Source organism: Plectropomus leopardus, chromosome 17 (genome assembly GCF_026936395.1).
Source record: "Plectropomus leopardus strain MGB_pleo_1.0 chromosome 17, ASM2693639v1, whole genome shotgun sequence".
Taxonomy (NCBI): Eukaryota; Metazoa; Chordata; class Actinopteri; order Perciformes; family Serranidae; genus Plectropomus; species Plectropomus leopardus.
In genome coordinates, this window is record NC_142192.1 from 10,485,797 (window position 1) to 10,511,530 (window position 25,734).

The 25,734-nt window shown below is 41.5% G+C and overlaps 1 protein-coding gene across 1 annotated transcript in view; it reads left to right on the plus strand.

Moving 5' to 3' along the window:
• Window positions 1-25,734, plus strand: part of jarid2b (jumonji and AT-rich interaction domain containing 2b) — a 145,851-nt gene that overhangs the window by 91,273 nt on the left and 28,844 nt on the right. Inside the window, exons 4-5 of the mRNA XM_042506788.2 lie at window positions 10,772-10,995; window positions 24,684-24,902. Coding sequence (XP_042362722.2) covers window positions 10,772-10,995; window positions 24,684-24,902 — 443 coding nt within the window. The remainder of the gene's footprint in view (window positions 1-10,771; window positions 10,996-24,683; window positions 24,903-25,734) is intronic.

Consider the following 25,734-nt stretch of genomic DNA (forward strand, 5'->3'; position numbering starts at 1 on the left):
AGTCATCTAGTTTCTTGCTTTCTGCACCCTGCCGATGTGCTCTGGCTGAGAGTGAACTGCTTTAAGGAGCCAGTTAGAAGTTTCTGTTTGTGATACACTTCTCCTACACTGACAGGTTTTGAGTTATTGACTGACTGTGAAGAAGAAATTCTGTTTTTGCTGGCTTCCCTCCGCAGGGAGAGGTCATAGATGAGGGTCAGGCACTGATCAGCATCCGTGTGGTAGGTTTGGTGTAGACAGTGCTGTGCTCAGAAACACTTCAGCAGGGTGGGTGCTTGCCAACGCTCTTGAAACATAACTCGAGATTACTACATGGGGAAGTCCTGCCATCACAGCAGTTCCCATGGAAACGGCCATAACTAGAAAGGTGTTAATAAAGTGGAGACTGACGAGGAGAGCCAGGAACCTTTGATTGACAGGGTCCATGTGCATGTGTGTGATCTAATGCCACATTATCATCAGGGTTTAGGGTACTAATAGAATTATGTGGGTACTTCATCAGTCAGTGCCAAATTTTGGCACTTGATAGCACATCTCGAATGCCATGTTCAGACAGGAGGCTGAAGCACCTGAAACTGAAGAAATTGCCCTCCTAGCAAGATTAAACTTTCGTTGCAGCACCAGCATTTGATCTTTTTTTTTTAACCAATACAGTGCTGGTTCAGTTAAGATCAGTACTCAGCCCTATAGCTTTGTATGGCATGACTCTAAACAACTCTATTTGCTCTTTTTTTGGTATTCTATGAGCAAAAGTTGTTGATAGTACCTGGTATGTATTTTGTACCACCTTGGTAGAGAAAATATTAGACAGGAGTTCAAACACTGCAAACCACTGATTGGTCAGAGAGAATTGTCTCGTGTGCGACTCAGGACATCCTGCACAAACCAACCATTTTAAATAGCCATGCTGCCATCAGCGGCCACCGCAGTTTTTTCATTCATTTGACCCAAATCTTAAAAAGCGGCAGCCTGCAAAACTACCCATGCAACTGATGAAGTGCAGGGCAAGGATGTTGCACCGTTACGTCACCTCGCTGTTCTATAAACAAGATACAGTCGTGGAATGGAAGCCAGAGTTGTCTCGTTTGAAAGCCTTCCAAGGCTAGTAGTTGGACTTTACAGATTAAATTGAATAGAAATTACTATTTGTACAGTCCTTTGAGACATGCTATACTTTGACTAATCTGTAAGGCACTTTGGATTGCTTGAAATGAAATATGCTACATAAATAAATTTGCCTAGCCGTGCCTAGTAACAGCGCCAAAACAGTGTTTGTATCAACAGGACAGCCGGCAGGATGGGATCATAGCAACCACGCAACTCACCATGGGAGATTTAAAATGTAACAGTGTAAATATATCTGAAAATTGACAAAATCAGATGCCATGTAACAGGGATGGTACATGATTGTTTTTGCCATGTTATGCTGTTGTTATTGTTTAAAAAGCGCGGCTGACACATATGTTATATGTCACACTAGAAGCCCCCGCTGTTGTGTTACATGCCACGTCGCTCACACCTCTTTTTATTCTGCAATGCCGGCATGCGGTCTGAAATCACACAAAGAAACAGTATGATGCTGCTGTCGTTCCGTTCCGTGTAAAACTGAAAAGGAGGCATAAAGAATAGGACTTTATAATGACCCTATAGTGCGATCTCAGTGTAAAAAGGTATAAGGAATGCTATCTGCAGTGGAAAACGAAGTAGAGAAAACGACGTGGTACCCAAAACGAGTTTAGTCGCGCTGAACCACATAGTGCAAATGAGGCATATGTCAACTGTCCACTGTGCTGCTCAAACACCTCGGTGGGCTTGCTTTGGCTGAGTAAAATACATTAAACTTTGCTGTAGCTCATCTTTCTCTCTGTCCCTGTGTCTCTTCATCACCGCCTCCTTTCCATTTTTCATCTCACTTCATTTTACGTGTTAGAAGGAAATCACAAATGGCCCCGTATCCTCTCCCTTTCTTCTTCCTCCTTCTCGCCTTCTTCCCCGGGATTGCTGGCTGACAGGATCGTCAAATTTTCTCACTCTGTCTCCGCCGGAGATAATCAATGCTCTAGCAGCTACAGTGGCATGTGTAATATTAGACATTAGAGCAGCCCTTTGAAGGGTGGATGGCTGGGGGGAGGCAGGAAGGGATGGAGGGAGGAAGGGATGGATGAAAGGTGGATTAGAAAGGGATGAATGGGGACATCCTGCTGTAATCTCTTTGCTTTTTCTCCCACTATTGGATCTCCGTTTCCTCTTTTCCCTCCCTGTGTCTCCTCTCGTCCTTTCTCAATCAGGGCAATCAGACTAATTTTCTTACGTAAGACTCACTTACCTACTGTGGCTCTGCACCAATGAGTGTTCTATAGCTCGACACCGTTGGGAACATAGTGTACCCAGCCTTACACACACACATGCACACACACCCTCATCTGGACAGACAGCAGCCTAAATCAAAGGCTCACGTTACTACTCAGCCCATTGCAGTGGCAGCACTTACAAAAACAGTCATGTCATTGCAAATTGTTCCCATGCTGATTTCTCAATATTTACCTGGTCTCACTCTGAAGAGTGTGTGTGTGTGTGTGTGTGTGTGTGTGTGTGTGTGTGTGTGTGTGTGTGTGTGTGTGTGTGTGTGTGTGTGTGTGTGTGTGTGTGTGTGTGTGTGTGTGTGTAAGCCCGTCTCAAGCCTCTTGTGTGCATGCTTGATTGTCTTCTCACTTGCTAACTAAAGAGACACAGCAAGGACACATTTGCAAAACTTTGGGGACAGTCCATAATTTCAATGGTAGCTGGATGAAGTTGTTAAATATGTTCTTATCACTTGACGCACTTAAAGAAAGCAATTCTTTTGCTCCACCTGAGCTGTATTTCTAAAAGAAAAGAGATCTTTCTGTCATCTTAAAAATAATTACTTGTTAGTGAAGTTGTAGTTTTTGCAATGCAAGGAGCTGTTTTTTTGTTTTTTTTTTTATCCACTCCCCTGCCTTTAAATTCACAGCCAGACCTGTCATTATCACGCCATCAGTTGAGCAGATCTGTTTTTATTACCTTTTTTTATTAGCCCCGTCTTTGCTGTTAGCATACCAAAAGAGAAAGAAGATGACAACTGATACTACACAGAGAAATGTCCATAAAGAGATTTTAGTCCCAATTATTAGAGATTACCTGTAACCAGTGTTTTCAGTGATTGTCAGACTGTGGGAAAGCCCCCCCCACCGGCATATCTCCCATGTTAGTTAATAAGTACCAGATAACAGGGGATCGTCCCATGAAAACCTGAGGCCGGTCTGAAGAGGATCTGCTTGTCTGTCTAGACAGGATGTAGTAAGCACAATGCTTTATTAGCTCATCCGTCTTTGTCTCCATTCTTTTGCACAGTCGCTTATTTCTGTTGCCGTACTGTTTTTCTGTTTGTCAGTTATTCCCTCTCACTCTTGTTTTTTTTTTTTTTAAAAATAGGATCCTATTCATCAAAGGCAGCAGCGATAAAACCATGCACGGTTTCGCTTACCAAACAGGCTTTTATGGAGAGCTCAGTTTCTCTTCTGCTTACTATTTAGAAAGTGTTCATAGCACAGCTTAGTCTACATTGCTCCCCCTCTGTGATATTAAATTGCAGGCTATTAAATTTATAGGATGGCGGGACGGATTTGGGTGGCTGCACATTTGAACCGTGCATTAGCATAGTACCAGCTACACTGCCTGCACACATACAGGTGTTCCCACATGATCACGGTAAAGCTTGTGTAAAAGCATTGTCGTGCATTAAGACACTCTAGTTATTCTAAAATTACTGTTGATATATATATTAGTGTAGTAAGGAGAAAGAAATGTGTGTGTATAACAAACTGTTGTCCCTCTAACATCCTTAATGTGTTAAATAATGCATGCACAGTATATGCACACTGACGTTGCAGTCTTCAGTTATTTAGACAGTTACTTATTGTCTTCAGTTAAATTTAAATAGAAGAGAAAAGTGTGAAAGAAACAAAATAAAGAAGGATGTTATGTAAACAAGAAGGATGTTAGTAAGGAGAGACCATGGGTCAGGGGCCACATTAGATCATGTGAAAATACCTGAGGGCCAGCGGCTTCTCACATCATGAGGGTGATTCTAAAAAAATAGTTACAAATGACACAAACACAATCTGTAACTAAAAAGGTGAAAACTTTCCCTGAATGATCATGAATTAAAATGAATTGATACATCAAAAACAGAATACACAAAAGTGAATGGAAAAGTAAATGTGAATACATGTGTTGACTCAGCTGTACACAGAAGTAAATATTTGTGAAGCAGTACAGAATGTCTGAGAGCGTTACTGCATTATATTCCATTATGTTTATGTTTTTTTTCAATAGTTAGATGTTTCCACCATAAATTGCTGCAAAAAAGGCACAAATTGGTGCATAAAAATTCATCAAAATGCAATCAATGAACTGAAAATTAACTGTGGGAGAACCCCCAGACTCCCTGCTTAATATGTGGACCCCCCATTGTTAAAATGAAACCTAGGCTCTTGTGTCTGCTTATGTGTAAAATATACAGTGTGTGTGTGTGTGTGTGTGTGTGTGTGTGTGTGTGTGTGTGTGTGTGTGTGTGTCTGTGTCTCTACAAGTGCACAGTATGCACTGTGTTGAAATGCCAAAATTGGATGTGGTGGCTCATTTGTGGTAAAAGTTGCCTAACTCTGATTGCATCATCTCTGTGTGCATTGTGTGTCTTTCCTTCTCTCTGTATTTCCTTCCCCTCTGCATCACTTATCTTCTTCCGACACACTCTATATTTCGCCAGTCTTTGAGTCACGCAAACCTCCCCGCTTCCAGCATCTCTCTGCAAATCTCCCCTCTCTCCATCACTTCATCTCACTTTCTGGTTTCAGCCCCTCTCTGTCCTGTCTTCTGCATCCCTCGTGGTCACAAACTGAGGCAGAGTTTTATTATTGTGTGCGCGCAAACTGAGATGGTAAATGTTTCATGAGGACAGACTTGAAGTCGGATAGGGGAGGGTATAAGTATGTATTTAGTGTTTTTGCATGTGTGTGGAAGTGTTTGCATTTGTTTGTGTACATGTTTGTGTACAGTTAGGCAACAACCAAAGGCCAGCCTTGCAGGCACAGTGTGGACATGTGAAACGAAGGAGGATTGTGCTTTTCCTCTCATTCTTTGTCTCTCTAGCTGTTTGTCAGACTTGTGTAACTGGCCTTGAATTGGTTTTGGTTTATTCATTTTGTCAGTTTTTGATCATTATTCTGAACATTTCTCTCTGATCTTTTTCCTTCTCCATGCTCTTCTGTCTTTGTCTTACCAATTCTCACTCTGTGACTCTTATTCTCTCCCTTATTTGTTACCGTATACCACCGTATCCTTCATGTAAAGGCCGTGACACACCAAGCTGATGGTCAGTTGTGGGTCAACGTTGGCCCTAGTTTTTGCAGCGTGTCCTGCACTGTTGCCACTAGTTGGCACTTGTGGGCCGTCTTTGGCTGATTCAGGATGTTGAATATTATTGGTTAACTGGGGTCTTGTCTAATCTATCCTGTTGGTCCTTTGGTTTCTGTTTTGAAAGGACATACAGACTACCACCACCTGCTTCTATGAGGAGTTATTTCTTTTCCTGCAGGTGCAGAACACACATGTAAGTTGGTCAACAGCTGTGGTCTTCGCAGTGTGTATTAGTGCAACTTTTTGGCCGAAGCACAGGTGACACGAGGCAACACACAACAATCGGCTTTCGTAGCCGCTATTTCTTTGATGCCGGTTAGGTGTGTCTAGGACTTTTTTGGTCGGCTCCCAGAAAAGCTCAAGCTTCTCTTTCTGTGGGTTAGTTTTACACTCCTCCATTCTTTGGTTGTGTCTCAGTTAGGGCTGTCATCATGAATGCGTTTGTTGCCTTGCGTTTTTTTAATCACATTAATTTGGGGTCAACATTCCCATTTTGAGAGGCCGTACCAGGCTGAGTTTTAAAGCTTGAGCGATGATGCTGGTATCATATGAAACAAGAGGACCCTGGAATCCAGTGTCAGTGATGTTAGCTTCTCAGGAATGGAGCAAAATAATACTCCAAAGTTAGGTTACATTTTGGTGATGGAAAAACGGCATGGTCATTTCACACCTCTGACCTCTGACCTCAAGATTTCTGAATTGGAATAGGTTCTATGGTTACCCATGACATGCCCACCTCCTGCTAGCCACATGCAATTTTTTTGCTATCATTTGATTCCTAGTGAAGACAATCTGGTAAGAATTGCTTTACCTCATCAATATGGACTTCATAAGTGTTTTGTAATGCGAAATAATTTCATTGAAAACATGCAATTAAAAATGTGATAAATTGTGATTAATTGTGATTAAAAATTGAAATTCTGTGATTAATCGTGATTTTCAAAATGTATTGTTCCGACAGCCCTAATCTCAGTACTCAGGTTTATATGCTGCCCCCTTGTCCTTCCACTTTTTTCTCCTTACTTTTGCGAGTAAATCAGCCCTGTTTGAAGAGACACCTGTCCTCCATGTGTTGTTTTGCCTGCTGAATTGTCTTTGTTCTGTAATACCAGGGGAAAACAGTACACCCTCTATGCACCTAGCTGTTAAGTTAATGCTGAAATAAGGCAACACTATAATACTTTCTATTGAGTAAATTGAGTGATTAAACCTTTTACTGCCACATAATTATGCAGAATAAAAGTCTACATTTTTTATGTGTAGAGAAAATCCCTTTAACAATGATAAAGCCAATTAGATTTGTGTAAATGCGGATCGCTTCTGTGTACTGTTAAATTCCGCTTTATAAAAAGCAAAGCTGATCCCTGTCACAGACTTTTGTTTACGGAGTGTTTGATTGTAAACAAACAAGGCGTGTGCAAACAGTTGTATGATCAGTTTTCTCTCACCTCACGTCCAAATGCAGCGATTCGGCAATGTGTGTGCAATCATCTCTCATTTTCTCACATATTGGGCTTATACCCATGTCACGGTGAAAAAATTGACACGTTTTGACACCATGCTGTTGTCTGATTGAAGTGTAATCCGAGCTCTGCACCAAATGCATTGTGGGTGTTCTCCAGACATGATCCTATCTTCCTTTACTTCAATCCGGTCCGCGGCAAATTGACAAATAATACCAGGATATCACATTGCTTCTATCACTACTCCTCAACATTAATACCACAGCTCTCTGACATACACACACACACTCACTCACAAGCAGCACTAATCGATCAAGGCCACTTGCTGGTTCACGTGGCCCCTGACTAGGACTTTTACGATTTGTGTGCGTGTGCGTGCGTGCGTGCGTTAGCGCAAGTGTCCACGCCCAGGTGTGTGTGTGTTTTGAGGGAGATGGTGTGACAGGTAAGTCCATCGCTTTCTCTCAGGCACCCACTTCTTTAATATTCTCCTCCTTCCTTCGCCTCTACTGACACACACTGTGAAATAAAGAGAAAAAAGAGACAAGCAGAGAGAAAAATGAGAGAGACATCTCAAAGGCTTTGTGGGCCATGGAGGAGAGTGAGCGGGGGGGAAAGAGAAAAAGGAGAAAATATAATGGTGGGAAGGTGAGAAAGAGACAGAAGTGATAAGAAACAGAGAGACGACAGAAATATAGAGCAATGAAGAAACCTACGTTCTCTGGCAGCTTAATCATCTTTAACACATTGCTCCGCAGAAATAAAATACTATTTTATACAGCTACTATATGTGTGTGTGTCAGTAGCCCTTTTTACACTGAACCAAACAATGAGAGCATCATGTCACTCTAGTGTGTGATTTTTGACAGCATGCCGGCATCATGGAAGCAAAAAGGGGCATGATGTTTAACACAACATCAGCTTCCAGCACGACAAATAACATATGCGTCGGCAGTAGGCTTGGGCAGTATGTAATATTTCAAACTTTAACCTTGCAATACCTCAAAACCTGCTCAAGAATGGCCTGAGGAATGTGACAACGAGCTCAAGGCATTGACCTGGCCTTTAAATGACCCAGATTTCAATCTGACTGAGAATTTGTGGGATGTGCTTGTACCCGACCTCGCAATCCACAGGACTCAAAGGTTTTGCTGCCAACGCCCCGGTGCCAGACACCACAGGAAACCCACAGAGGACTTGTGTCCATGCCTTGACAGATCAGAACTAAGTCTGATCCAAGGAGGCCCCACTGTGGATCAGGGGTACTTCCAGGGTACTTGGGCAATCCAAAGATACACCTTTAAATAGGGATTTGGAGAATCTGAAGGCCAGGTCATCTTCCTGCAATCAGGAAGTACTGTTGCCATGAGGGGGGTTCTTGGTCTACAATGGTTTTTTGGTGGGTGTGTCATGTGGCATTTACATAAATGCCAAGGTCTAAGGTTTCCCAGTAGAACATTGCTTTGTAGCAAGATGAACAATGTTATTAACTTCATCTGTCAGTGGTTTTAATGTTTTTTTTGTTGACTGGTGTCTACTGTATGTGTGTGACAGTGCCGTCAGATCGCTCCTGTCTGTAACTTTAACTGAAACACACACTCGGATGTCAGCGTCCTGAGCCGGAGAAGTCTGTGTGTGTGTTTCTTTACTGGGTTGTATTGGGGTCAGTGTGTGTGTGTTTGTAAGTCAGACGTTACTGAACAGAGAAACAATGCAGGTGTCTGGAGACGGGATGTGGAAAATAATTTTGATGTCGCATTTTCTGAGCATTTAAACGTTCTCACATTTTGTTGTCTTGGGTTACGGTTATAAATTAGACACATAGCTTGATTTTCTAGGAGGGATGATGTTCTCAGGTGCATGTGTGTTTGTGTGCGTGGTGCAAGTTTACACGTGCAGGAGAAATTCTCTATCCAGATGCATTTTTTTCAATACTTCAGATAAGCAAATGTACATGGTATGATAATTGTCAATTTTCATATCACACAACTCAACTACACATGTATTTTCATGCAATTTATTCATGTTAACACAAACATTTACATGCAAACACACCCAAACACTCACTGAATGACAATGTCAGCAGTGAGTGTGTTTCTGCTCATCCATGATGGGCTCACACCCACTGTTCACTGAACAATTGTGTATACACACACACACACACACACACACACACAAACACACAAAGGTGATCAATTCTTCACTGCAGGGTAATTGTTTCAGCAATCCACTCTACAGTGAGACAATAGCCATCAGCCGACAGTAATAAAACGATGAGTGAGTGTGTGTGTATGTGTGTTTGTGCATGAATGTAAAAGAGCAAAATGAGATTGTAATCAGCTGCAGACTGCTTTGTCTTTTGCTGAGATTTACAGCGATGAGTAATATCAGAACCCCGTACCTGATACAACATATGGGGTATACAGATTCTACTGTAACTACACTGGGTGACAGTAGTGGTAACTTCTCTGTGTGTGTGTGTGTGTGTGTGTGTGTGTGTGTGTGTGTGTGTGTGTGTGTGTTTCTCCAGGTTTTTCCTGATGTATGATTGTATTAGATTTTTTTAAATCATTGTAATTTGTCTTACATTAAAGGCCAGAGATACATTTGCTTTTTAAAAACACAATTGCAGTGACAACTTGCTGTGCCCTGAGCAGAAATGTTCATATAGTTGCATTTTTACTACACTTATAATTGGGAGATTCCACAAAAAGAAACACCAAAGATCTCAGATCATATTGAACTACCAAATTTGCATGATGTAAACAACATAAACATGGTGATACTCATGGAGGTTACTATATTGTTAATTCTGAGGTCACGGCAGAAAAGGCAACAGTGATGCCATTTTAGATGGTATTTTTGGCCCCTAAGTTTACATGCAGTGTGACAGTGGTGAGTATGTTTCTCACACTGCCCCTACTGCATCATGTCTTTATTGCATCTTACCGAAGTGTAGCACTAACCTCTGAGGATGTGAACAACCAGTGCTCCTAATAGATGCAGGACGGGCAAGCCAGCCATCCTGTAAACCTGTACTTAAAAGGCAAGCTTATCTTTGGTTTAGTCTTGTAGTGCTTTATTATTAAGTGAATATAAAAGCTGTGTGTGTGTGTGTCCTTTTGTAACATTGTGTCTCCCTCCATAAATTCTGAGATTTCTGCGGGTCCATGAATGCACTGCAGGTGGAGCTCTCTGTGAGTTCTTTTTTTCCCCAGCAGCACTTTGTGACTCATAGGGTGAATAATTGATCTGTAGATCCATTCAGAGCTTATCAGATCGTTGGATAAAAGGAGCAGCTGCTATTTCCTTATTTTTCATTGGTGCTTTTTTTAAATTATTTTTTTATTGTGCATTTATTAAGATTTAAACTGTTTTTTTATGAGCACAGTTGGTGTGTTGGGGTGATTCAGTTTCACTATAGTCTTTGCTGCATGTGACAATAAATCCTGCTTGTATCCTTGCAGTGAGTGAATGCAAACTTTTAGACTCAATGAACGAGTAAGTTTCACTTTCACTGCATCTGAGTTTAAGCTGTTCCATCTGTGCAGATTGTGATGCAATGAGTAACGCAATGGCATTAATATATATATCATCAGCACTCCTAATGAACTTTCCAGCTCTGAAAATTGAAAGTCTATTTGTGGCGGCAGATGTTTTAGTGGTGGCAGGCTGCCACAAATAAATGTATGTGCAGGAAACCCTGAAATGTCATAATTATCCTATAATCTCAAGCAGCCATGGTGGCCTCCTTAATGTGGCAGCCCACCACTGTGGAGTATACACTGATTTGCTCAACTGTTAAAAAAATAAAATTAAAACATGAAAGTAATTTACTATTTCTGTTTTTTCTGTTTCCTCCCTCGCAGACCTCGACTCCAGGCCCAGAGGAAGTTTGCCCAGTCGCAGCCCAACTCGCCCAGCACTACACCTGTCAAGGTGGCCGACCCAGGCAGCCTGAGCACCGCCCTGGCCACGGTGCCCTCCACATCCCTGTCATCACTCTCCTCTTCATCCCTCTCCTCTTCCATTCAGGACCTGTCCAGACGCAAACCCAAGACGGAGGACTTCCTCACCTTCCTCTGCCTCAGAGGTAAGACGCAGCAGAATGGAGCAGATGGAGACATAATTACATGCAGACCCACAAACAGCGGTAGACACGCAGGGATGTTGTTGAACAAGAAAGCTGCAGCTATGAGAGGGTTTTATATGGGTACAGGACACAGGTCCCTAATAGAAAACAGAACTACGTATTACCCCTGACAACATTTTGCTACTGTTTGGCTGTCTTTGAGTAGGCCTGCACTGTGGACGCTTCTAATAGCAAGCTTATAAACACTAAGACCTGCCATACAGTAAGTGCTGTCCAGTGCAGGTATTATCAGACTGATGTGCATTATCTCACATGAAGGTCTGAAGGGAAACCTGAACTGTGGTTTAACACTCAACTCTGCTCTTTATTTTAGACGCACATGCACATAAAGATGTGTACACAAGCAATTCAAGAGCACATGTAGTAGGTTTTGTTATGTCAGGTTTTTGATCACCCTCCACCTACTCCTGCATACACATAAGCACACACACTTACTACAAATAACTGCCCAAGGCTAAGATTATCCTGCATTTCATCAGCTTACACATCTCCCCCTCCTACCTTTCAACAACTATCTGTCTCTTTAACACCCTGCCTATCAGCCTCTACCACAGCAGCTGTTCGCGCATATAGTACTCTCACAGTCACACACCCAACACTACAAACACTACACAGGTTCACCGACACTATGTAGCACCCTCGATGTCAAATGAACTGTAAAAGCCACAGCAGGGTAATTAGCAGCAGAGTTGGAGCCGTGTGTGTGTGTGTGTGTGTGTGTGTGTGTGTGTGTGTGTGTGTGTGTGTGTGTGTGTGTGTGTGTGTGTGTGTGTGTGTGTGTGTGTGTGTGTGTGTGTAGCATTGTTTATTGCGTGTCTTAACAGGGGAAAGTTTTAGAGTTAAATGCAGGCACTGTGATGTTATCACACACCCTTATAAACTGCCTGTGTTCAGCACTCATATTAATTACGACCCTCCTGGACACTCACAGTAACCTAACAGGTCCTGTTCTCTCTTCCTCTGGAGTTAATGAAGGATTCATGTTACTTATGATCTGTGCTCTGCAGGCCAGCAAACAGAGAAGGCTTGACATCTGCTAGGACACTGTAAAAAGTTACACGTCTCTGTAGTGCAATTTAGGAATTGGAGTTTGCACAAAACTCAGTAGAAAGAGAGAGGGAAAAAAAATCACAATTAAATATTGATATGACATCCACAGGATGACCACAAACTTGGGTCACTGTGGAGAAAATATTGCTGTAAATTGTGTAAACTCCTGTATATATTCTAAAATTCTATATAGGAATATCTACCAAAACTACATTTTGGATAAAAGAAATATTAATTTTTAGTGTCTCTCTGGGCAGATTTTACATGGTACTTAAACATCTCTGTTGTTAATAAGAACAATAACATTCTCTTCAACCTGTCCTATAAGTTGAGTGCAACAGGGTTGATATTTATTTACAGGCCAGATCCGAAAATTAATGTCATTCTGGTTCCCCTGACAAAAATGATTTAAAATTGTTGCAGAAAATGAGATCTTCAGCAAGGTAATCTTCACAAATGATCACCACTTTTATGATTTTAAAACATTAATGCAATTGGAAGAAGGCAACATTATACTATAAACAAATTACACCATGGTCACATGACCTCAATATCATGACAGAGTGGCTGTAGAGACAACCTCTGCAATTTCATTTAACCACTTGTTAGCAACCACCTCTTTTAAAAGGTCCAGTGTGTAGACTTTTGGATAGTCAGATAAACAGTATAATATTCATAACTATGTTTTTATGAGCGTATAATCAGCAGAAATTAAGAATGGTTTTGTTTTTGTTTCCTTAGAATGAGCCGTTTATATCTTTGTACTGAGCGGACTCTGCTATGGTTTATTTACAGTAGCCCACCGTCTTACAGACCAAACACTTACCCTAAATGGGGCCTTTGGCATTTTCACATCGGTCACTGTAGTTTTACTACATGTTTGGCACATGGCACAAGTTTCAGTTGGTTACAATGTCACAACAACAGCTGCCACTAAATCTTACACACTAGACCTTTGAGACATGTTTAGGCTTCAAAATGGGGTTATTGACTGACACATTTCATGTTGGAGAATAAAACACAAACATCTCGATAGCTTGGGTTAATCTCTGCAGCACCCTATAGGCAGAAGTACAATCACCCTTCCACACAATAAATCAAAGGAGTTACCTCCCATTCGGGGCCATCTTAAATCATACTTTTTCTTATAGAACACAAAGAGAGGGAGTGACACCTTCAAGGGCCCAGACAATAAAAAGTTTGGGACCATTTTGTCAAACAACCTTGGCCGTGACTCCTCTTTTGCTATCTTAATTTCCCCCTTTGTCGAACATCCCACTCACCTTTTTTTTCCTCAAAAATGTCCTCGCAACCAGAATTAACTCATTTGGAAGACAAAACCCCCCTCGCTTCCGATTAATTTACCATTATCATTATTAACCTCTGCCCATCTTACAAAGTAGGCTAAAGACTCAGGAGAGGCAAATTTAGATTCAAATCTGTTGGGACGTGACGGCTATACGTCGCTATTCTGACGAGAATACTCCCATTATGGAATGTCATTTTAACCTTACAGGGCTCATTCAAGGAACACATAATTGGAGGTTGCTAAAACTGACTGAAGCCTTTGGTGAGAGGGGCTTTGATTTGTGTATATAGGCCGGGATGTTACATACGCTAATGATATAATGTCCAATATACTTTGAAGTTGAAATTATTCTGAGCTCTGGGTGTTAAACCAACCCCACCCGTACATGTGGAGCGGTAGACTAATGAGGTGTAGGTGGCTTGTCCTGACTCAGTTTTGCTGCTTTCTCTCTTTATAATTAAGGTTAGGAATGGTGCTTTGCAAGCTGAATTCGAGTCTGTGTGCAAGTGTGTGTGTGTGCGTGCATGTGTGTGTGTGTGTGTGTGTGTGTGTGTGTGTGTGTGTGTGTGTGTGTGTGTGCGAGCGTGTGTGCAAGGTCTGCTATACTCGACTGCGCTACTAATGCTAATTTTAGAGCTAGGCTGCTAAGCTAACGATTGAATGGTTTTCCACTGGGCTTTTTCCACTCTGCCGCTCCCTGCTTTACTGCTGTATTTATAGATCCACTTTAGCTGTGTGTGTGTGTGTGTGTGTGTGTGTGTGTGTGTGTGTGTGTGTGTGTGTGTGTGTGTATGAGTGTGTATGAATGCATGTGTGTCTGCTATCCATGCTGCAAGGATGACATTTTCCTATGCGGGATTCTTCTGCTCTGTTTTTCCCCTTGGCCTCTCATATGACCCATATACAGGGACCCTTACCAAGAGAAGGACATGGGAGAATGTCAGCAGAGCCCTTGAGGTTGTGTGTCAGCGAGTGTGTGTGTTTGAGTGCAAATCCATGCTCGGTCACCACTGATGTTGCCTATTCTGCTTATCTCCTGTTTGCCCTGCCACAGCTTGTGTGCGTGTGTGTGTGTGTGTGTGTGTGTGTGTGTGTGTGTGCGCGCACACACGTGTGTGTGTACGTGTGCGTGTGTGTTTGTGTGCACACATTATTGTGTATGCAGGCATGCAGCATCCAGGGTATATGACGAGACACAGCCTTCCAAGACGACCGTGTTAGCCTGGTTAATCTTTTCAAAGGAACTCAAGTCTTTGATATCGTCTGAAACCCCAAATCCCCTTTAAGATTCTGATACATGTCTCTCTGGTGATCTGACCACCACACTAGGCTGCTTCACGTCTGCTACCAAAAAGCCTCTGACAGGATCTCTAGCTGTATTATGGAAATCTGCAATCCATTATCTCCCTAATTCTCTTTCTTTTCAATTTAATTTTGGCAATTTTTTTGAAGTTATAACAAAGCATTTAGCAACATTTCTACCTTAAAAAACAGAGGTTTGGACTAAGGTCACCTATGTGATGACACTTGTTTTGGAATCAACTTGACAAAATCAACAAAGACTCATTACATTTCCCGAATCAACTGACATTAACACTTATGTAATTTCTTGTATTCACTTTGTTTGAACCAATCCGGCAGCATCGAATAAAGTTGCAGAAGAGAACCATGAAGAACTAACATTACGTTGCTGAGCGCCAGTTGGATAAAATGTTAATAATACGCTTTATTTGTGCAAAACGTGTAGGTTGTCAACAAAAAAATGGATTGCGGTATATAAAACATGCAGGTCAAAAATGACAGATGGAGATGCAGCAACTTCCAACAAACTTGTCTAATCAAATAAATACAAATTTTAGTAATAACTTGGTATATTATTATTCAGTTGTTAAAGTAACATTATGACTTTTTTGGGACTTGAATCTCAAAGTTCAGGATTTGGGACTTCAGTGCAGAGACGTGAGACTTATTTGTGCCTTACGAAACAATGACTTGATCCCACCTTGGCTAAAAACCCTATCATTGGTGATTTCTGGGATTCATCCCAGGTCAAACGTTCACAATGTGTAAACACACACTCCTTCACCCCCACACACACACTGCAGTGTTTGCTTTTCTTATCTAGTAAACATTACGTATCCACCCCAAAGGCTTCTATCCATCACTCTTTCTGACAGCTGCACAAAAGCAGTTAAAACATGAAGGATTTGAATCTGTAAAGTGAGCTACAACAAAAAAGAAACAAATGTTGTGAAAGCTGAACTCTTGTGTCACTCTGAATTGTGAAATCATGATTGAGTTTTCCATCCTTCTCCATGTTACTCCTGTACCAATCACAGTTTGTAATTGACGACATCTTATTCTTTTGGGATTTTTTTTTTCTCCCTCACGTTAATGAATAGGCTGGCTGCTGTTGGTGGTGGTGTTGTTGTTGTTGTTGCTGTATCCGAGGAAATAATTCTGATGCAACGTGGGAGTAACCGGACAGAGAAGTGAAAAACAAGATTTCTGTCTACTGTATGGAACGATGCACAACATGTATGCTCACCACCCACACTGTCTAGGGCTTATATTCTGTATTTATCTCACCGCTCATCTCTTTCTCCTACAAACACACACACGAGCTGAGTTCTCGGTCCTCGCCTGTGTTCTCAGAATGGTGTTTATGTGTGGTCCAGGCCTGTAGTTGCGCTGTTTATATCCATGGAGAAAGCCATTTGGGTGGTAGCCAGACAGTCTGCCTCTGGCCCTGTCTGCCTCTGGTTACCCACAGAGTGTGGTGCCACTGTTGGCAGGGTGGGGGCAGCACTGAGAGGAGCAGAATATGTGTTGGCTCACTCCAGTTTTCCAAGTTATCCAATGGTTTCATTCCAAACTGAGAAACTATTTAAGAGTAGACACCCCGGGTGAATATAGTAGAATTTCTAACTAATAGATACCACTATAAAACTTCCCCAAATTATGACTTACAGCAAGACAATTATTTTTTGTATCAAAATTTTCTAAAATTACATGTTGGTATATGCAAATGACGTATTATCTAATTGAATATGCACTATTTTACATACGTTTCCAAAACAAAAATCTGAACCAAGTTCAAATTCTTGTTCCATTTTATTAACATTATTGAGTCAAAGATTTCTACCAAGGGAATTTTAGATATTTAGACTTTTTTATTTTTTATCTCAGTAAAAATACTGCCAAGAGCTAAAAAAAAAGTCATGTTTTTTGGAATAAAATGTAATTTAATAAGGCTATGAATTATATATGAACAAACGTGTCAGTAAAAACTGACTGATGAGAATATAGATCGGAATAAAACTGGAAAGTTCAATGTTTGTAAGTGCTAATGAAGTTGAGGTTTTTGGCTCAGAGTAGAAGAAAATACTGATTTTAAGAAAATAGCCTTTTAAAAATGTTTTTTTAAATTCCGTACATTTTTAGACAAAACAAATATGCTTGGGTTAAAATGTTAACTAAATATCACAATGAAACTTCTCCAGTTGATTACTTACATTTTTTGTTTTACACGTTTTCTGAAATCGTATGTTTAAATTAGGCATTATGTAATCATTTATGAAAGTAATTATCATTAATATGTTAATATGTAATTAATTATGTAAGATTTGCATAGATTTCCAAAACAGGAATCTGAACCCTTAAAATCTTAAAAATTGACCAGTGTATGAAAAATGTTTTCATCAGGGGTGTCTCACCTGAAGTGAATCGCAAAATCTCTCTGGTATGATCGTTGTCATGCATGTAAACTGCACAAATTCTTAGTGTTGTTGGTTTCTCTCCGACCTTCACATTTTTGAGCATCTTTAAAATATTCAAAAATAAATATCAGCCATTGTTTGTTTTGTGCATTTTGGAGAGGGGTTATTTACTGAGGTTTGCTCTCATTGCGGCACACAAATGCACACACTCCTACACAAGCACAGTATACACATTGACACAGATGAGATAAGAATAGATAAGGGAGTAAATGAATAACTGTCTGCACACACACTCCTGGAAATGAGTCTCTTACGCAAGACTCATTTCCAGGAGTGTGATTTTTCTTTGCGTGTATATGTGCGTGCCTGTGTATATGTGCACAACTGCCGTGTTTACCTCTTTGCCCTCTGGGCCTTCTTCCGTGCCTGCCAGTCCTGTCATGGTGCCTCTCTCTCAGGTTCAGCGAGTCCAGCTTCTCTGCTCTGCTTACATAACCCCCCAGCCCTGACCCAGTGAACCAAAGACCTCAGATTCCCAGTATGTGATTACGCATATGAGACAAATGTGGACTTTGCACATCTGTTTTTTCTTTTTTAAGAAAAGACTGCCAATCCTGGGAACTGTGCTTGGGACCTCTATCTCTATAGCTGGATTGTTAGATTTGATTTTGTTTGATGGTATTTTTGTTGTCTGAGAATCTCGCTTAACTAGAAGCACATTCCCACCCCTGGGAGTAAGATTTCGAGTCCGACAGCTACTCATGTCTCTCAAGTGCATTGCTGTTGTGACAACCGAATTTCCCTTAGGGATAAGGTACTTTTCTTGCTCTCTAATGTGTGATTGCTATTTGATTAAAGCCTGGAAACTGTATGAGAAGAGTTGTGACTTTCTTGTCACTCATGATGCTGTGCAGCTGGTAGCAACACCGACTGACTCTGCGTTCTCCTCTAAGAGCAGAGCCACTGTTTGTGGGGTTAATGGTTTTGCTGACATTAAGGAATGTCAATTGGAGATGTAATCCCTAATCCTCTCTCAGTCTCTCTCTCTGTGTTTCTCCCCCAGTGACTGATGAACAGTTTTGGCAGAGCTCGGCTGCAGGAGATAACTTTTCCTCTCCACGCCAGAGAACCCACATTTGTCTCCCTTTCTGACCTTCCCTTAAAAAACACCCCTCACTCTTCCTGTGCACACACTCGTACACTTTGTTCTAAGTCAGCACGTCCACATGTCCCCATGGTAGCTAAACCCTCCTGATTGACTATTTAAATTGTCCTCATTGTTTCAGTTCCAGTTAAGGGGACAAAAGAAGGGTAGCCAGAGAATGGAGGGTTTGTAATTATGCCCCCCCCCACCCAAGAGCCCCGTTAAAAACGACAATCCTAATAGATTCTTTCAGACCTAATTATGATTTGTCTGCGGTCGGAATGAGGTGGATGAAAAGATGGTGTAATTGGGGGATTGGGCTGGAGCCCTGTTTGAGGTCTGGATGGACTGAGTTGTGTTTTTTTACCACGTGTGTGTGTGCATTCATGTGTCTTCTAGGAGCTGATGGATTCGGGGTCTCTGGTATTGCAGCCACTCCCGTAGTCGGGATGCCAGCGGTCAGTGTTGGACCACTAGATCCGTTTGGCAGGCTGGCTCTGTGTGTCTGCCTTTTTTTGTGTCCTCTCCTTTCTCCCTCTCTCCAGAATCCTAGACAGTCTTATTTTTGGGGATCTTGAATATATTAAAGTATACAGTTGTGCTATTGTTACATCTGTTTGTGTCTGATGTCTGGTCCTTGTCTTCTACCATTCTTTTGGCAGATTAAAAAAAAAATATATTCTTTACATCGCTTATATTCTTTTTTTTTATTTCACAGTCTGCTCTATCTCTTTTTTTTTTTTTGTTTTTAGATTTTACTCCATAGCTATTTTCTCAAATGAACTTTTTTATATGAGTTTCCCTTTCACACATGAAACACACAACAGGAGATTGTGTGTGTCAGACGTGTTTGGGCGATGGGTGGCACAGGAGGCAGGACTTGACGCTTTCGGCGTCATCCTTTCTTTAGAGAAGGACCCCAATCTCATCTTCTCGCCAGGTAGACATTTTCATTACAGTCTTCATGCAAAGAACCCTCCCTCTTTACCCTCGGCTGTTATTTTTCTTCTGGCTTTGCAAAGTCTCACGATATTAACGTCATCAATACATTCACTCGCTCACTGTGAATTCTCTGGACAATTGCTCTGTTCTTACATAGGCTCAATCAGATGTTACACAGACTTTTCACAAGAGAGCTAGCAGGATTAAGTCTATTAAACCCTTTGATACCTGATTGGCTTGATTTCTTTCAATAATATGGGAAAAAAGAATTAAGCAACTGAGCAAGAAATGGCAAGAAAATTAGCAAGAAATTTGTAAAACAAAAAGTTACAAGGACATTTACTGAAAAAAGAAAACAAAAGAAAAGATAGAAAATGAAACAAACCTAAAAAACAAGAATATGACCTTTAAAAAGTAATAATATCTAATAATCTCCCAACAGCTAGTTTTCCGGTAATTTTCTTGTCACCTTTTACACATTTTTAACAGACATTTATTGTAGAGTCGCTCATTGTCTTTTTCCCATGTTTTTAAAAAAAATTAAAATCAATATCCCCAAGAGGTTTAATTGCTTGGGAAAGGCATTTTAAAGCAGCACACCAAACCTGATGTGGATCCAGATTCTAAAGAATAAAGTTTGCTCGAAGTGATTTGGACAGTTGTGTTCTTACATACAGCTCCTCCAGTAATGTCTAGATAATTTCAGTTTTGCAGTGGATGTGTTAGAGGGGCTCATATCAACACTTAACATACATCTGAAAATGTTATTTTTCCATGTTAAACTGGTTCTTAGATGTACAGAAGTTCTGTTAAGGTACACACACACACTCCCTCTAATATATTTAAACATTTTTCTCTGCACATCTCTGCACCCCCAAACAAGCACACACTCCTCCCTCCATCCCTGCTCCCCAGTGCCCCTGTGGTCTGTTTGCCATTGGCCCTCTGACCCCCGTTCAGAGCAGTAAATTACAGCCATTTAGCTAATGAAGCAAGTCATTAGAAGCTGATTGGGCCAGTGTGTGTGTCGCCCCTGTGTGTTTGTTTGGTCTAAGAGAGGAGCGTTTGCTCTGTCGCCAAGATAAACGAGGTGTCCGTGTGGTGTGTTTGTTCGTGTGTGTGTGTGTGTGTGTGTGTGTGTGTGTGTGTGTGTGTGTGTGTGTGTGTGTGTGTGTGTGTGTGTGTGTGTGTGTGTGTGTGTGTGTGTCTCAGTGCATGTGTGTGGCTTTTTGTGTCTGTGCACTGCGGTCGCCGAACTCTTCAAGGGTTGATTCTCTGGTTTAAAGCCAGAAGATTGTACTTTGCTACAAAGTGGCACTGCTTCACGGGATTAACCACTTCTAATTTTGTGCATCCCACTTCAGCTGCTGTGTGCCAAGAAACCACGACATAAAGGCACACTGGACAGAGCTTCTGAGGGCTTCTTTAACCAGACACGGTGTGAGAATCTATCTCCGCCCGCAATGAAACAGGTGTCACCTCGTGGGTTACAATGATTATATAACAGCCATATTTCACCGGTGTTGAACAGTTACTTTCTGCCCTACAGATCCCCTTTACAAGTTAAAGAGAGCAGGTAAAACTCTATCTGATCAGGGAATCTGCTGCTACTACAGAATTTCTTTTTCTCTCCAGCTCTCTGAGGAGATAATTAGAAACTGGCAGAGCTGCTGAGTGAAAAGCATGATCCAAGAAACAAGCAGATTTATCATTACCAGGCTCTACTTTTTAGTGTCTGAAAAAGCTTTGATATGAGTATGAAATTTACAGTCAGCTTGCAAAATAAATGCGATACGACATGTGGTAACCGCAGGTCCCCTGGCTGGTCACTAATAGTCATTGGTGCACTTTAGAATAATTCAGTCTATGTTCAAAGATGAATCTTGTTTTTTCGAAAAGAATAGAGCGTTGAAATAATAACTTCAACATGCGTTTTATTTTATGTTCTCATCACAAGAGCATAAAGTTATCCGTCAAATCAACATCAGTTAAAGTTAACTCACAGCAGATTGTTGGTGGGGAAAGAACAAGGGTTTTCTAGCTTTAGCACTCCAGTAATCCCTTAAGGACTCTTACTTTTTATTGTTTTTTAAAATTCATTTTAGTGTTATCAGTTTTATTCTTATTTCACTCCGCATATGTGGGCTAGTTAAAGGAGAATGCTTTAACAGTGCTCACTCTGCATGGTACTGGTCAGCACCAGTTAAGCCTTGAACTGTGTCCTCTCCTTTGTCATGAGGAAAGCCTAGGCTTAGTCAGGGTGTCATTAAAGGACTGAGTGTTTTCTCACATACACACTTGTTTCCAAACCAAGCTCCATTGTCCTGTGTAAATGTGTGTGTCATATTGTGCACAAACTGATTACAAAAGGCACTTATTTATTCTCTTCTGTCTACTGTCCAAATAGAGACCATGTGGAGTACTAGCAAAGTTTAGCAGCTAATTTCTATCATGTTCTAATCTGTACAAGATGTATCCCACTTGTAAGTCTGTTGGAAAATGTAATTATTTTGGTGTCATACTTGCGTTATCTCTATATTTCCATTAAGCCGCTTAATAAGGTATTGGACGTGTAAAATCTAAGATAAGTATTCAGCGCCCTCCAAAACAAGAACGGCGATTAAATAATTGGCTTGGCTAATTCTTAATTCACTCACTGTGTAATTTTAAGTGCTCTGTATAGCTTAATGCAGGCTAGTTAAATTCAGCCTATTTTTCAGAGGCTTAACATTATTTTAATTGACGTATAATCGGGCATAGCCTCCCATTAATGCCCTTTAAACACGATGGCCCCTTAAAGAGGGTAATAAAAACCACAGTGGTTGCTGATGCTATGCTATCGATCTATAAAGGATTCATAAAATCCATCGTTTCTTGCTCATAAACGGGCAGATTTAATCAAAACTGTGGGGATGTTGCATAATAACACAGTCCAGTCAACTATAACAACAAACAAAAACATGCAGGCATGACATTACAAAGATTTAATTGTGCAAATTAAAAATGATTTTACTAAATTTTTCCAACTGTGCCTGCCCTTTCTAGTAACACACACACACACACACACACACACACACACACACACATATAGACTTGCTTCTGTTATTGAGGAAGAGTCTGCTTCCTTCATTTATTTTCAGCAGTAAAAGACTAACATTAAGGAATCAGCTGTGTTGCTTTTTGCCCAGACTTTATGTATACAGGAAATGTATTGGGTACCTTTCACAGTTGAACCTGCCCCAGTGCCAGTAGTTTGTATTTGGTAGTGGTATCCAAGGGTACCTTTCTGTACTTTCCTTCTATAGGCTAATAAAAAACAAAAAACATTTTGAACAAAAACAAGTGATTCTCCTCCTCGGCTCTTTTATAATCACACTTACAGCTAGGCCACTCTGTCTGCTTGCTTGTGTGTGTGTGTGTGTGTGTGTGTGTGTGTGTGTGTGTGTGTGTGTGTGTGTGTGTGTGTGTGTGTGTGTGTGTGTGTGTGTGTGTGTGTGTGTGTGTGTGTGTGTGTGTGTGTGTGTCTCAGTGCATGATACAAGGTTGTTTTAAACATAAAGTAGAAAGGAATGCATACCAGATGGACTAAAACTGGCACTGCAGCGATAGGTTCGGCTCATTCCATTGCTGGCCTACACCACTTCTTCCTCCTTTCTCACTGTTGTCTCTACTGCAAAGCACCCCTAAGCCAGGACGTCAGCCACAGAGTTCCACGGGTGGCTTCCTGGCTGCAAATTTGGGTTTCCTCGGATCCTGAAGGCAGGACTTGCCTTCCTCTGCCTTACTCTTTGCCATCTTAGGAAATGCAAAATTGCTTTTGGGCGCTTTGCAGTGTCTCTGCCTCCTGTCTAAACCTTGCTTTTTCACCCAGGTGTGCTCTTAGGTAACAGAATTTGGCACAGATTGATTTAATGTAAAAGGGTACCCGGTAGTACTGCCATAATTTGACTGGTACCCTTAAAAGGGAAAAGTTCAGGTTGCAGAAATCTCGTGTGTCCTTCACACTGGCCTTGCAGCAGTAGCTCCTCAGGTAAAAGTTAATTTAGAAGCTTTCCACACAAACAAAAATGAATTGTTCTCCTGGTCTGTTTTTTTTATTCGTGGCAAAGATCGACATATTCCTGAAAAGATTTTTATGATGTTTCTGGAAACATACTGAGGCATGATGCAGCGCAATGAAAAAATAAACTCTAAGTGATTTACAACTTTTCTATAAATATTTATATTCTCTCCAAACATACAGTGCCAGTCACTGCTGCAACACTCTACAAGCCTGCTTGAGATTTTTATTCCTGCATCTGTATGACCGGACCAGCTGTTTGCACGCTGATTTACGAGTGCAACATTATGAGATTTAATAACATAGCTTTGGGCTTTATGACCTTTTATGAGGGTGTGTGTCTACATTCGGCTAACTGAGGTAACATTATAGGCTATCCACTGCCAAACACCATTTACCTCCTTCCAGTACTTATTGAGCTAGATTTCTCCGAGATGACAATGAAAGTGATTGAGTGCGACAGAAAAGGGAAAGCGAGAGAACATCGGCTTTCTTCTCCAATAGGGGGAAGAGATTGACAGTAATCCTGTCTGGGAGAGTGAAAGCGGCAGATTTGGGATTAGCTCAGCAGTGACTCTTTGGTTTTCTAAAGTAACTCTTTTACAGAGTTAGATATTTGAGCACATGTACAGTATATATGTCTCAATAAAGCTGTCAACATGGAGAGTCTCTGTGGAAAGACGGCCGGGTTCATACTCCCAGTGCTCTGGCTTTAACTCAAGCCATCAGAATATGTTGCAAGTCATCCCCTCCCTTTCCTTGTAAGTAATGTAACTCATATTGCTAGAAGCACCAGCATTGCTGCTAATATCTTGCAGTGACATTTACAGGACTCCAAAACTCCAAAAACGAAGGTCAGCAGATAAATGCTAAATCCAAAGACGTCCAATTTAAGGAAGACAATTCAGACACAGTATAAATCGTGTTAAAGTAAAACTGTCGTCGCTTTGCAAATCATTTCAACACTGTGCTGTGCATGTCCTTGATTATGTTTGTGTGTTTTTAGTGTGTGTGCAAATGCAACAATGGAGTGGCTATGTGCAGAGCAGTTTACAAAGCATCAATAGGCCACCAGCTGGGATAATAAGAGATGAAAAAAACAGCAGCACATTCACCATTATTCACAAACGCTTGAGCACCTTCTATTTTTACATTAATATTTCACCACTCACATATTGATGTTGATTCATCTGCATTGTCAGAGATTCAAATAAAAAAGGAATTACTTTTTTTCCCGTAAGAAAGGTGTTACGTTAGAAGTACAGAATTACAGTGAAGTTGCAGTGCCTTTTACTTAATTCACATTGTAATGTGTATTTTTTCTCTCCCCCAACCTTCTTCTTTATTATTCATCTCCCCCTCTGCCTCCCTCTCTCCTCCTTTCCTCCACCTCGCTGCACTCAGGTTCATCGGCCCTGCCCAGCAACATGGCCTACTTCGGAAGCTCCCAGGAGGAGGAGGACCTGGAGGAGGATGACGAGGAGGAGGAGGAGGAGGTGAAGAACGGAGGCGGGATCCACTCTCACGGCGGGGGAAGCAACAGCCAAGCCTCAGCCTCCTCTTCCTGCCACTCGACACCCCGCAAGGGCAAGCTCCCCGCCAGGCAGCCGCTCAACGGGCATGGTAAGGACAGGACTAAAGCTTGGAGTAGCACCGACCTACAGATTCCAAGAGCTTGATAGGGACAGCAGTCATACAGAGGAGCAGTTTCACGGGAGAGAATATCTTTTGATCATCCGAGGAGAATGAGGAGTTAACATGGTGAAATCAAACAGAAGAGGTGCAGGAGTGTGGTGATTGTGAGGGAAGAGGAAGAAAAGATAAGGTACTCTGAGGGAGAGAGATGGATGAAGAGGGAGGTGAGGGGAAATTAAAAAGAAGGGGAGTGAAGGATGATGCAGCAGCAGAATAACTAGAGGAGAATGGAAAGATCCATTTCGAAGGGTAGATCAGAGAGAGTGAAAGATGGAGAAATGCAATAGAGGAAGAGAATGAGTCGGGCCAAACAGGAGCATGGAATGAGTCATGGGACAGAAGAGTAGTAGTGCTTGTCTCCATGTGTGAACGTGAGTAATTTCCTAAGTTTGCATTCTTGTTTTCCACTGCAGAGACGAGGCTAAGTCACATGGGATAGCAGAGCAGCACATCAACTCTTTCCACCCCAATTAACACTTAGCTTGCTAAGCCCTAACAAGGTGTTTATGCACGCACTGCAACAGCTGGCCGGGGCCCTCGTCACATGCACACACACACACACACACACACACGAACACACACACACACTCACACACGATGTAGTGACAGCATACATACACCCCTTGGGGCACGTACACATGCAAAACATTTAAGAAATTGCATGCATGCATCTGAGCCCATGAAAACAAACTCCCAAACCCAACACTGATGACTGTAAAAACAAGTGCACGGCATCTTATCAAGCAATGATGCCGTGGCA